Genomic DNA, 13164 nt, shown 5'->3' with positions numbered 1-13164 from the left:
TTCCATAATAGTAATAATAATAATTACTATTATTATTTGCTCATGGTTTAGGTCATAAAATGAGAGAGTGGAAATATTTGAAACGTGAATACTGAAATTCTCCTGTCCTGCCTCGTCCTCCCTCTCTTCTCTCCTTTACCAGAGGATAAAGGAACCAATGGCTCCCCTGATGTGGACCAAACCCCCTGTCACTCATTAACTTTGACCAGTCATACAACCTTTACCGCTAACGTGGCTGCTGTCCGCTCGTACCCTGATCATATGCTTCTCGATGTTTGATTCGCACTGTCCCATGTCCCCCCCAACCCCCCTCCCGCCCCCTGATTTAGATTTGTGAGCTTTGTCATATAATGATTGACTTCTTTGACTATTAGGTCACAGCAGTTTGGTCAAGGACACCGGAACATGGTGGATGCAGGGACACACACACACACACTCTTAAATCATACTCTACACTCCATCACACTACAGTACAGTTCTTTATTTTACAGAGTGAAGGACATTGTCAAACAGTAACATTTTAACTACAGTTAAGACGTCCTTTCATAGCAGGAGGTCATGTTTAAGGAGCAGTGGAAAAGATGAGATAAATAGTCTTTGGTGACACACAGATATTAACTTAAACTTACAAAGATACTTAAATACATAATTTTCTTTAAATAGTTTGGTTGAATATATATATATATATATATACATACATACATATATAAATGTGTATATATATATGTGTGTATTGTGATGCCACATGTGGTGCACTGACATCTTCACACATTCGCAGACAATCTCAAATGCAACATTTACAAGAAGAACCTCATTCAGCTTTCCCAAGTTCATTACAGAGAGTGAAAATCCAAGCTGTGAGAAACTCATCTAACTACACACGCGTTCATTAAAGTGCCTAAAGCAGATCCTGTGGCTTTCAAATGGAAAAAAACATAAGCAAAAATAAAAAAAGAACCTACTCAGACTAACAAGACACATTTTCACACACTGAACTCTGCCCTCACTCCTGTGGCTCTGCAACAGCGAGCCCCATCAAAGCTCTACACCTTTCTATGGGGAGGTATTAGCGGTCGTGCACAGTTTGCTCACACAGCTTGACATGACGCAATGTCTGACGTCACAAAAACATACTGCGCGAAAAAAAAAAAAAAAATTAAAAAAATACGGACTGGGAGCACAATGGTCCACAGCGCAGATCAAACACAGGAGATAAGAGTCCTGATAGGCTGCATACTTCGCCTCAAACACATACGCACGCACATAATACGTAGTGAAACAGTACAATCTGAAAAAGAAGAGAGATCCACCAGGGGTTTTCAGCGTTTGAAAAAAGCCTTTTAATGATTTGTCACGAGACATTGATCAGCTCCATTACAGCTGAGAGAATGGCATGTTTCACCTCAGCAAGCCTTCGAACAGATTAGACTTAGGACGAAAGAACCAGTGATTATTACCCTGTGACCTCCAGGTTCCAATAATTACAGATAGAAGAGGAAAAGAGAGGCAGGATGGGGCTGAGAGACTAAATATGTAAGGAAACTGGTGATGAAGAAGAACTGAAAAAAAAATCTGAGGAAAAAAAAAATCAGAAACACACACCAATTAAGATAAAGATAAAAGAACACATTAATATATGATGTCAAGTATTGCCAGGTATTTGGTGGGTTTAGACTAATGCTCTTAGAAATACAAAACTTTTATGTTTGTGAAATTATATGCAAAATTACAAAAGCTAAATATACTTTACTATGAATGAGCTAAATGACTGTGCACGTAAATCTGAAAGTGGGCCAACGGTTTGGCCTGTATTCCTACTGTGATTCAGCAACTCTCTGCAAGTTAAGATCAGACTAACATAAAGTCCTGGAACAGAGGTTTAGAAGTATGTAAATCATATGTAATATAAATATGTTTCTCACCAAAAACATGGGTTTTATAGTTTTGGTTGCTTTTTTAATTTAATTTTTTTTTTTTTGGAAAGTTTAAGGCCTGTGAAATTTTAGCATGCATTGTGAGGAGAGCTTGACCTCAGTTATTCTCAGTCCCATCATCTGCCCACCATTTTCAAACACAGACAGAAATAGAGAAAAAAGGAAATGTCAGGACATGTATTTTTGACGGTGCGATGCTATTTTGTGCACATGTTTGAAATAGGGCTCTCTTACACCTAACATTTTGGTCTCTGTGGTCTCTCATTAGAAACCCACATTGTAACAGCAGAGCTTTTAGCCGTCGCCTCAGGACTGTTCCAAACCCGTTTGAATTGCCAAGAGGAAATGTAAGTAACAGTTGACCTTCTCTTACCTTCTCTATAATTAAAAATTATTGTAATCCACCATCCACCATAGGAAAAATGTATTCCTTTGTAAGAACACTATGAAATGCAGTTGACAGTATTTCTCTATTACCTCAGTCCTCTTTCCTTAATTGGTCCCTTGCTATAAAGCATCAGCTCAGTGTAGTTTCAGAACCATTTAAAGGGTCAGTTCAGCCAAATTACCAAAGAGAAAAAAAAACATCTTCTAATTTACCAAAGCAAAGTTAGTCTGGGTTTTACTTGCTCACGTTTGGAAATATCTGTTAAAGAGATTTCTGCTTCCACCCCAATACAACGGTTGTTTGCAGTGCCCACAGCAAATGATCGTGACATTTAAAAAGTTCAACAGCGACATTTGTTTCCAGAATAAGTCTCTAAGTTACTCTGGAAAGTTTTTTCTTTTTGGATTTTTGATGAATTGACCCTTCAAGGCTGCATGTGTGGAAGCCATCTGCCTTACTCTTTATATTTATGTATTAGTGTCGAGTGTGCAGACCATGGGAGGTTCAGCCCGCCCCCCCCCTGCTGTGGCGGTACATATGACTGAAGTGATTAAGCCAGGTTTATTAAACTGCTGTCAACCCAAAGTCCTGACTTGCCGGGGGAACTTATGAATCACGTGAAAGGGCTAATATTTCAGACTTGGCCTCTGGCAGGGAAAATGCCAGCAGTGGTGGCTGCTGGCTCCAAGGTTCACTTTGCCGCCTACTGTGTCGGGCTGACCGGTCACTACTACAACGCAGCAGAGAAACTGATTCCTCTGGGCTCTCAGATTCCCTCCAAAGCACTGGATTCCCAACCTTCTTCTTTCTCTTTTTCAGCATGGAGTTCATGTGGTCAAGTCCTGACTCAGACTGCTCTTAAAACCCAAGTGCTGTGGCTGGTTTCGAATGTAAACTGTGGTCCTCAAACACAAAGTCCTGCTGAGTGATGAATTCCCAGTTGAGCTGAGAGGTCACGGAGTATTCCAGAGATGTCAGTGTTCATACTGAAATTGGATATGTAGTTGTAAAATGACATGGGCGTTCCACAATTGACAAAAAAAAAAAGAGAGAGAGGGGTGAAGGGGCGCAAATATAGAGGTAAAAGGGTTCATCGGGTCATTTACGAGGTCTTTGAGGATACATTGGTTTTGACGGGGTTCCAGCTCAGAGTGCAGGATGAAATCCACATTAGGGGCTTAAGTGTTTGATCAATGAGCCGTGGGATAACCAGCGCTGGGGAGGTCAGTTGGCAGACAGGACCAGGCCACTGGATGGTGTTGAAGACAGGCCTTCATTCTTACATTAACAGGATTAAAACGTCAAACTGAGGCCTCTTGGCTTTTTCTTAGCGCTCAGGAGGGAGAATCGAAAAGACCTCAGTGTCTTTCAGACGCTCTCAGAACGGTGGGAGAACTCATATCAGGGGTTTCAAAAAGGATTCAGTCAGTTATGATCTTAAATTCGAATCTTCAAATCCACCAGTGAGCACAAAAAGTAGCGAGGCACGACATTCAGGACTTTAAGAAGAGTATAATTGTCATTTTGCGATGGATAAACAAAAGTGAGGGACTACATCAAACTCTAATGCAAAGGATACCAGTAATACATTAAGAGATAAATAAACAGAGATATAGATAGACTTGCTGTGGGTGTTTGGAGGTGCCTAACTCATCCGTAACTATGGGGGCTTCTGGGGTTAATGGGGGACGAGTCATCTCTGCCGCTCTGACCAATGAGCTGATAGAGCCGGTGGCTGAGGTTCTGCACTTGGCAGGTTCCTAGGACACAACTCGCTCTCATCAGCTGGGCATGATGAGGGTAGTGGTGGCCCCCTCTCGAACCCGAGTGGGCATGGCGGCGAACTCTCAGCGCCCTCTGCGAAGCTTTGGTGAGCCACGCCAGGTTTGGCGAAGCCGCTCTCGCTCCCGAGGCCGGCAGACGTCCGAGGAAACCAGGCAGACGTTTCGGGGGTTGGTCGGGGGCTGAAGAGGGGACGGCCACGTTAGGCTGGCTTCCTGATCCCACAGCTTTATCCTCTCTGTGCTCCATGATTCTGCTGAGGAGGTCCAACCTGAGGAGAAAATACACAACAGGTGAGAAAACTGTCCTGAATGTCCAGGTGTGGGATTCTCATTCAAACCACATCTCTGAAAAATATATGTATGATCACTGAAATTAGTTTTTCCAGTACAGGATTTGATTTGTAATATGCTACAACAGAAACAGAAGAGAAGAGGGAACATGGAGGAGAATCTGGAGCCTGGACAAGTGAAGAGTTGCTGGAAGAAGAGGAATACAATGAGCATAGATAATGTTCATGCCACCGTCGTTACGACAACAACTAATGCGGTAAGGACACTGGCACAGAGTGGCTCCCTGCACAGTCCACCCATCCATGTGGACGCCATGCTCATCTCTTAATGCACAACATAAAAGTTAATGGTTGTTTCACATGCTGCCGAACACAACATGTACCTTCTGAGACTGCCCCCACTTAGTACGTTATACAATCAAATCCTGCACCTCACCGCGTTTTAATGGCCAGATGAGTTTCAGCAAACAGTAACTATGGGATTATATGGGCTCAGTGGTGCTGATGGGTTCCACAGGGAAACGGTACAATCTCAGCTGGGAAACCAGACACACCAGTGGAGTTAGATTAGTTCTAATGCAAATCAGTTTGTTTCTTAAGCCATGTCCCAATTTAGCTAAGTGAAACTGTGGGCACACTTTTGTCCTCACGTTTTCAGCTTTTGTATCAGAGCGGAAGCAGGAATCTCAAAGACGTCACTTGTGTTAAACGAGAGTTAAACGAGGAAGTATGTTTTATGTCGCCTGGGTAAACAGACCCTTTATGAGAAACGGGTTTCTGAGACTCTGCCTTAATGACCTGTTAAGATGAAGATGTTCTGTAGTGCAGTGGATCAGCGGGTACGGGCCGTTCCGCAAACACAGCTGACTCACCATCTGTTCATTGTTTGATGAAGACAGTCGCTCCTCACTACTTGACTGACGGTGGGACGCGCCTCTGTTTGAGCAGCTCCTGGTTTTGAGCATTTTATGTTGTTTGTGAGCCCCTAACCTAAGTCAATATCCTACCGCTATATGGCAGATAATAAAAATCTTGAATCTTGAACTTGACCCTGCAGCTCCTCACTGAACTGCCACTGCTGTTGCACCTTGCAGCCAGTGGATTAATATGTTAGGAATAGGTTTGCAAAGAGGTTTAAATTCAGCATGAGGGCAAATATATCTGCCATGTTTGCTTTGCTGAGTGAAAGGAAAAAATCCTCTCACTGCACCAGGTTTGGCACTGTTTTCTCATTCTCATAGTTTGATCTAATTATAAAAAGTGTGTTCCACTTGTAAATCGCTGACTTGTGTTATTTCACCAGCGAACACTGAATCTTGACTCACACTCAGTGGTTGAGATGTGAGACATCGCAGCAAGTCTGTGCTGTGGTGGGGCCATGGGATTCCTCTCTGAAATGTGGAGCGCTTGGTTTGCTCAGCTGCTTCAGCTGCAGACTCGCTGCTCGCAGGGTTTGGTAAGCCTGTAGCCGACCTCCCGTCCAACAGTGGCAGTGGCTGAATAAATAGTTGTGTAACGCCAGGCCACAGACAGAGGCGAGCACTATTTCAAGGACCGGCTCGGTGTGCAATGGTGCCACATCACCAAGTTACACCCACCTGGTCTGCACTTTTTTTTTTTTTTTTGTCTGAGCAGGAAAACTGTTCACGTGGGTCATAAGGGAGCAGTGGTGGACCTGCACCAGACTGACCTATTCATGCTCCGTGTATATAGACAACTTTTACATAGCTCATACCAATCTCTGACCTCTCTATCACCATGAATAGGCTTCCTGAATACCTGGGAAATGTGGTGCTCTTAGCTACTTGTCCTATCTGAGCAGCTCAAGACTAATAAATAAGTGACCAGGAGCAAGGTCTGTGTTTTGTTCTTGAACAGGCTCATTGTCACTCTCCTAAAATCTTTTCGACAAGTCCTCAGATCCTTACACAGGATTGGACTTTGCAAGTCTGCGTCTTAATCAGCTTCAATTAAGCAGAAAACAGTTGGCCCTAAATCTAACCTGGCTAGCCCTGGGCTCCATTCAGAAGACATCTCTTCTAAACTAAAATACTTACATATTTCCCCCCTTTTAAGTTTAATAAAAAGCAGAAACGGTCCTCTTGTGGGTTTCCTTCTGAATTAGCCACACAGCAGACTGTAAAGAAGGCCAGAGTCTTCTTTACACAAAGAGGGTATGGCAGTCAGCTGCCATACCCCTACCCCTGATCCTAACCATGCCGAGGGTAAACCCTACCTCCCCATAACCCTAGTACCATGCTGCTGATACACTGCATGATTACCAAAGAGGCTGAAGCTTACCAAGGACAGCCTTAATCAGGAGTAAATATGGCACATTCATCTGTAATCTTCCACTGGCTAACAGTGAGGAAATTGTTGTTAGCTAAAAAAAAAAAAAAAAAAAAAAAACAGGACAAAACTACAGGACTGGTGATTTATTTCCCATGGAACACCAGGCCTAATTGTTCAGGAGTAGTTCTGCTTTCATAACCACCTCAGTGGGATGTGATTTACTTTATGCAGGCAAACCTGGACACTGAGCATGCTTAGTACGGCCTGTAAATGACATGAATAGATAGCATTCCAAGTTAAAAACTGCTTGTCTGCCCTGACGTTGCATCATTGCGAAGCGAGTAGCAATCAACATCAGAAAACTGTGGATTTTCTCTAGTCACATTTGTTTTCCTGGCACCTTTTAATCTACACTCCCACTATACAGTGAGCTGCTCCTCTTATACACACACTTAGCATACAGCATACATGCACTTTCACAGCTCCTCGGTGTGTGGCTTTCTGTGTGGAAGTGGAAACCTGCTCTTTAAAGATGTGGAGGGTGGAATTTAGGTCTTAGCAATTAATCCACAGTGGAATTCTCTGCCTCTTTGGTCGCAGCTTTCACCCTCCTCAGCCTCAGCCAGGGTTCGGTCACACTGACCCCTCTGGAGCCGTACGGCTGTTTATGCCGTAAATACATATCTGAACGGCTCAAGCCGAGAAGGAGACATACATGAAGAGGCCTCTCTTGAGATGATTTACAGCAGAGGCAAATCCCGCTTTCAATCCTTCGGCAAGCATGAGTGGATTTCTGAGAACGTATACAGCAACAAAGAGAGAGTAATGTACATGCTGTTCCATGATAAGGTGTAAATATGTCAGAATAGAGATAGTAAATCAAGAGGACGGACCCAAAGCCAACTGCATGTGCAGTGTGGCTCGACAAACATCAACAAGGCAGGAAGCCGTCCTGTGTGAAACGAATTCACAGGTAAATATTATGTTAAGAGTTTCTGCGCTGGACGTCTGAACCCCACGCTGTTCAAATCCACACACAAGACCCAAGAGTTAATGATTTAACTAATCGTCTGAGGAAAAACATGACTTTATTTGGCCTCGAAGAGTTTGAACAATTTTGCAACCACAACGTATATACACGGACTGATCTGTCATGTCATCATCATCATCATCATCATGCCTGGTCCAGCCCGACCGCAAATCAGCTTTACATCTCCTCCGCCTTGAAGCAACGAGTCTCTTCCCATTTCTGGAATTTGTATTGTAAACCAGCTTCGCTGACTAAAGCCATATTTAACTTGTTGTCTGGCTGTGGACCCCGGCTATTTTCCCTGACAAAAAAAAAACAACAACCTCAAGATGTTATGTAAAACGACAATGAAGGGCATGTGCTGCGTGTGATCCGAGGAACATGCAATTTCTCCGTGTTTGGAAAGCACCCATCAGGCATTGTCACAGCTTCTTTGTGTTTTTTTTTTTTTTTTTTTTGTCGTGTCCTTATCAGGACATATAGAGACAGCTTGGACACAAACACAGAACAGGGAAGGAATGACAGACGTCTAAGCTCAGACACACTCAGCGACCAGTGGGTTTCATGTGGACAGCCTGCGATGGTTACAGAACAGGATGTGCTCTGTGGAGTTAAGAAAGAGGAAGAATTTACTGTCCTAATTAAAGCCTGACAGGACATTTATGTGAGATGTGTAAAGTGGAGGCCTGTGAAGCAGAGGGAGTATCAGGGGAGGGACATCTCAGAGACTATGGTCAGCTACGGTGCTTAAGGCCTTCATAAAAAATGAGACTACCCAACGGCAGACCTTTCATGAGAGTATTTACATGCTCAGGAAAACTCTGAATGAACTGCTGAATGTTCCATGAATCCCAGTCTGAGATGGGCGATGGGGATGAAGGGGGGGATTACAGAGCTGAGCAGGTGTCGCGGAGGAGGCCAGAGCAACACAAACAGAGAGGAGGATACACGAGCCTTGCTTCCTGTCGTCTCGGTTGGGTTTCAGCAGCAGGTGTTCATCGTTTGAACGCACACACGCAAACAAACAAATGATAGCCACATGCTCGCTGACACACCTGGAGGAAAATTCCACCCTGAGATCCTCTTCCATTGTTCCATCATCAGTGTTAGATATTAAGTGCTTTCTTTAAATGCCTTGCTTTTCTTCCAGTCCCCCTTCACTCCTGTCTTACTGTAGGATATGATACATCATAGGATGGGCTTTCAGTATCACTGCCCCCCCATGCCTGCCTCTGTCCAGGGCCACACATCACTGAGCCTCCCCTCCCTCTGATTTCTGAGCAGTTCTGATCACTGAGGCAGCAGCTGTGGATCCAACATCCACCAGAAGAGGGCGTCCACACACTGACTCACCCACATTCCTCACTGCTCCTCAACACGGCAACTCCATGCATGTATTGCATCGTTGGCAGGCCACCCTCACGCATGCTACAAAATAGGTCGAGTGCCCTGTATGTGTGTTGGACTTTTAAGAATCACACTGGCTGTTGTGCTGTTTTGTCTAATGTCTTGTTCACTTCAAGGGTGGAAAAGTACAGGTACCACTCATAGATCCTTCACAATAGTCCACTCTGGTATTTCTGGCCCGGGCTATTCATAGAGACAAACTGGTTTTCCCACCTCGGAAATAACAGTTTTCCGTACAGAATCACAAGGAGATTCAACCAAACAAAACCTTTATGTACAGTTAGTCATGGGACAGCTGCTGGGACAGAGGGGTGGAAGAAGAAGGAGGAGAAGAAAGGAGCAGAAAAGATAGAATCATCAACAATAATAATAGAAAAGAAAAACTATTTTCATAGAATACAGATGAACCGAAACTCGTCGTGATCTGATTTATTCACTGGTACAGTTAAATCTGGGCCATGTTTCCTGTAGATCTGCTGTAAAATACAGAATTGTTACAGTTTATTTCTTATCTCATGCCCGGGCCTCATGATCACTCTAAACTTCAGCCTGCTTTTTTTTTTATAACTATTACAGTAGCAAGAGTGATAAGCTGCCACAGGAAATAAGACTGAATCACTGTCAAGTCATTGTGAACGTGCTATTAATCACAAACTGTTATTGACAGAAATAAGGCAGATATTGGTTTGACTGGGTATTTTTGATAGATTCTCCCAGTTATGGTGGTTTCTTTAAATAAGCCAAACACTGTCAGTGAGTCCACAGCTGATCTGCTCTTCAGCAGAGATTATCTCAAGGGAGGGAGAAAGTCTTTTATTGTGTCATGGGAGAGCCTTTGACCTTGCAGTTTATTCTGTGGACTATCTGCACGACACAACAACACGGCACTTTCACTTTTACGCACGGTGACCCTGGTGGTGATTTATTACTCGGGCTACGGGCTATGATTTTCAGTAACAGGCGTAAATCGCATACTGAAACTAAAGGAAAATGAATGAGGACGACTTGTAGTCCCTGCCTCGGTAAACAATACCAAACTCCAGTGAAAAAAGTAGGAAAACATGGGGAAATAACTCCGCTTGAGTCTAGTTTGAATGAACAAAGTCATTGAAAGCTTTGTAATGGTAACACATTGACACGCTGTAGGCTACGGATATGCTCAATACATCTTTTAATATCTAAACACAATATTATAGCCAATTAACTTGTAATAATGGGCATAATATTTAACCTAAACCACAAACAAGCAGGTCAAAGTGCCCATTATGGACACAAGTAGCTACGACAGGCGCAAGAATCTTTAGATAAACTGTAATGCGGCTCCAGGTATGTTTATCTTATACGTTCAGCCAATCAGAAGAGAGCAGCGGGTCTCGGTGTTTCATAAAGCAGTGATCTGTAGTAAAGCAGCGCGTCTTACCTGTTCCTGTCGGGACGCTCCTCAACGGCCATAGCCAGCAGCTGCTGGAGGGAAACCAGGCTGATGCAATACACAGTCAGCGGGAGAAGGGACCGCATCTCTGATCCAGGTTTAACTTCACACCCTCTCTGGAAAGGAGCGGGCGAAGTTTAAATCCCGAGAATGGGGACGGGGAAAAAAATAAATAAAAAGAAAGAAAAAATAAATAATAAGGAGAAAAAAAAGTTTCCAAAAGGCTGATGTTGGGTTCAGATATCCAAGAGACTGTAGATGAAACCTTTAAGGGGGGGAAAAACAGATGTAATGATCAATTAACCTGTTGCTCATAGTTCACAATGGCAGAAAACAGATTTTACTCTTATTTCATTCATTTAGACCTTTCACTAAAACTAAAACTCCATTAAAACATCTGCTTCATAACACCCATTAAAACTTATGCACCAGATGAAAACTTTACATTCCTCTGAAAAATGCCCAACACTGCATCTTAAACCATTTATGCAAATCAACTTGCAAACAGCAACATCTCAAGAGTAAAACACGCTCATAATGTCAGGAAAGAAGATTCTTACCCTGGCTTTAGCTGGATGTTTAAAGGTTTGGGTTTTTTTTTTTCTTCCTATGAATCCAAACGTGTTGGTCAAGATCAAGTTCTCCAGTGAGAAGCTGAGCGCCCGGTGACATTGTGGGTTTAAATAGTGAGTGGGCGGAGTTGCGTTCACTGCCTCAAGTGCAGATGCAAGAGGCAACAAAGGTGTTGGAACCGCACTGTCTCCCATGCTCGGAATATCTAGAAGAGAGATGGACTGTGTTTGATTCAACCGAGGTTATACATCCGCTAAATCAAAAAGGACTATAATACTGCTGTTTTATTTAAAAAAAAAAAGCTTAAAATGCCAAAAAAGTGTATTAAGTTTGGTTAAATTTACTTTAAACTAAACACCAAGCACCACAGGTACACTTTAAAGTCTCAGGACTACTACAGGCATATAGTAATGACACCATGGTTACTTTATAAATCAAAATAAAGATCACAACATCCGCTGTAAACTTACTATTGATTACTGTAAAACACTGTGGGTCCCTATAGGAATATTATGGATGCGTGGCAGTGATAACATATGAGCTTTAAAATGCCATTAAATACATTAAAGATCACTATAAAATAACTAATGTATCCCAGTGTGCTACGAATAGCTCTCATTATAAACTTAGTACTGTTCAGCACCAAGTATTTTATGCTATCATCATCAGCCATGTGCATACTTACCCCACGTTTTGGTAAATTTCTTGAGCAGCTTGTCTTCCAGACCCAACCCTCCTCCTGTCTCTTATCATCATTGTCAGCCATGTGCTTAATGCAGATAGAAAGAGGTGAGGGAATCTTCACAGGATCCCCAGAACTTTCTTATCGAGTCACGCCTACAGGCTCATCATGAAGCATCATTGATAAATTTCCTGTGCTGAAGGTTCTCCTCACACAGTTCGATGCTGTTGTTACTGGTTTCTCAGGTGTCTTATTATTAGTATGATTTGTTGTTTGCATGCTTTGTTGCCAAGCGATTACTCAAGCGCTTTGAGATGCGATATAAATCTGTTTCAACAGATAAATGTGTATATCACAAGTCTAAACAAGTGTCTCAATGACTCAGATGGATCCCATGCAGCTTATTTCACCTTATTAATGAGATTTTTTTGTACTCTGTCCAAGTTCCCGCCTTCCATTCATACCCAACCGACTGAAGTAGCGGCATACTGGTAATATATACACCTGGTCTTGCCCCAAAAGTGGTTGCACAACATTCATTTCCAAGAAAGCATGTCAGTGGATGCCTTTCCTGGTATTAGAAAGACGCTGCACATCCATGTACAAGAGAAATAACAACACAAGGGCAGGACAAGAAAAACAGTCTCCATGAGGAATTTAACGATGGAATGTTTGTTATTTGTCTTTTTGTAGAGGCAGAAATCATCTTAGACTCATAACTTCTTCATCTAAATAAACATCAGTGTCCCTGCAGCAGAAAACTGTTGTACAAAAAAAAACCAACCTAACTTTGCTCTTGTAAAACATTAGCAAGAAAACCATACCTTATTTTGTATAAGCATATATAAAAATTTGAAAAGTAACATCCACACAAGCCAATATAAATGATGATAAGATTGAGTGAGAAATGATGAGTAAGATTTACTTTGGGGAAATTGATTGCTTTGGTCTGTGACTTAAATGTAATGATAATACATGAGAGGACCAAACAGAGAATTTGACACAGGTGGCTTTAAAAGGCTTGTGACAGCATGACTAGATGGAAAAATCCAGTCTCTTAAAACAACTATTCCCCTTTGTATTGTTCGGGCTTTCTTCTTTCCTTCTTCCTGAGTGATAACCAGCAAAATCTTTAACTCTGTTATATAACACTGGAATATTTCAAAATGCTTTTGAAATCAGAAAATGTCCCTTTTGATCCAAACTGTCAACAGTAACTGTCAGCTTTTCCGTCAGTCCTGAAACTTTGCACCACAAAGCCCAGTTTCTACACCTGCTGGTTGAGTTTCAGACTAAGTAAAAAAAAAAAAAAAATCGTGATAATCTCCTGGAAAGCAGCAGATCCCACAAAT

At 42.5% G+C, this 13164-nt stretch overlaps 1 protein-coding gene across 2 annotated transcripts; it reads right to left on the bottom strand.

Annotated features, from left to right (window-relative positions):
* Positions 1–460: 460 nt before the first annotated feature.
* On the bottom strand, positions 461–11862 carry adm2a (adrenomedullin 2a). Of its 2 annotated transcripts, none has more exons than XM_041030222.1 (4): positions 11816–11862; positions 11118–11335; positions 10546–10822; positions 461–4375 (listed from the first exon to the last, which is right to left on the bottom strand). In XM_041030222.1, exons 3-4 carry the CDS (start codon positions 10641–10643, stop codon positions 3973–3975), a joined length of 501 nt encoding a protein of 166 aa, XP_040886156.1. In that variant the 5' UTR covers positions 10644–10822; positions 11118–11335; positions 11816–11862; the 3' UTR covers positions 461–3972. The 2 variants fall into 2 exon arrangements, with proteins under 2 accessions (XP_040886156.1, XP_040886157.1); XM_041030223.1 differs by lacking the exon at positions 11816–11862 and adding an exon at positions 11601–11617.
* Between the last annotated feature and the right edge of the window lie 1302 nt (positions 11863–13164).

The sequence above is a fragment of the Toxotes jaculatrix genome, chromosome 22 (genome assembly GCF_017976425.1).
Source record: "Toxotes jaculatrix isolate fToxJac2 chromosome 22, fToxJac2.pri, whole genome shotgun sequence".
Classification (NCBI taxonomy): domain Eukaryota; kingdom Metazoa; phylum Chordata; class Actinopteri; family Toxotidae; genus Toxotes; species Toxotes jaculatrix.
Note: the sequence above shows the minus strand (reverse complement) of the source record. Positions and strands in the feature narration are given on the sequence as shown.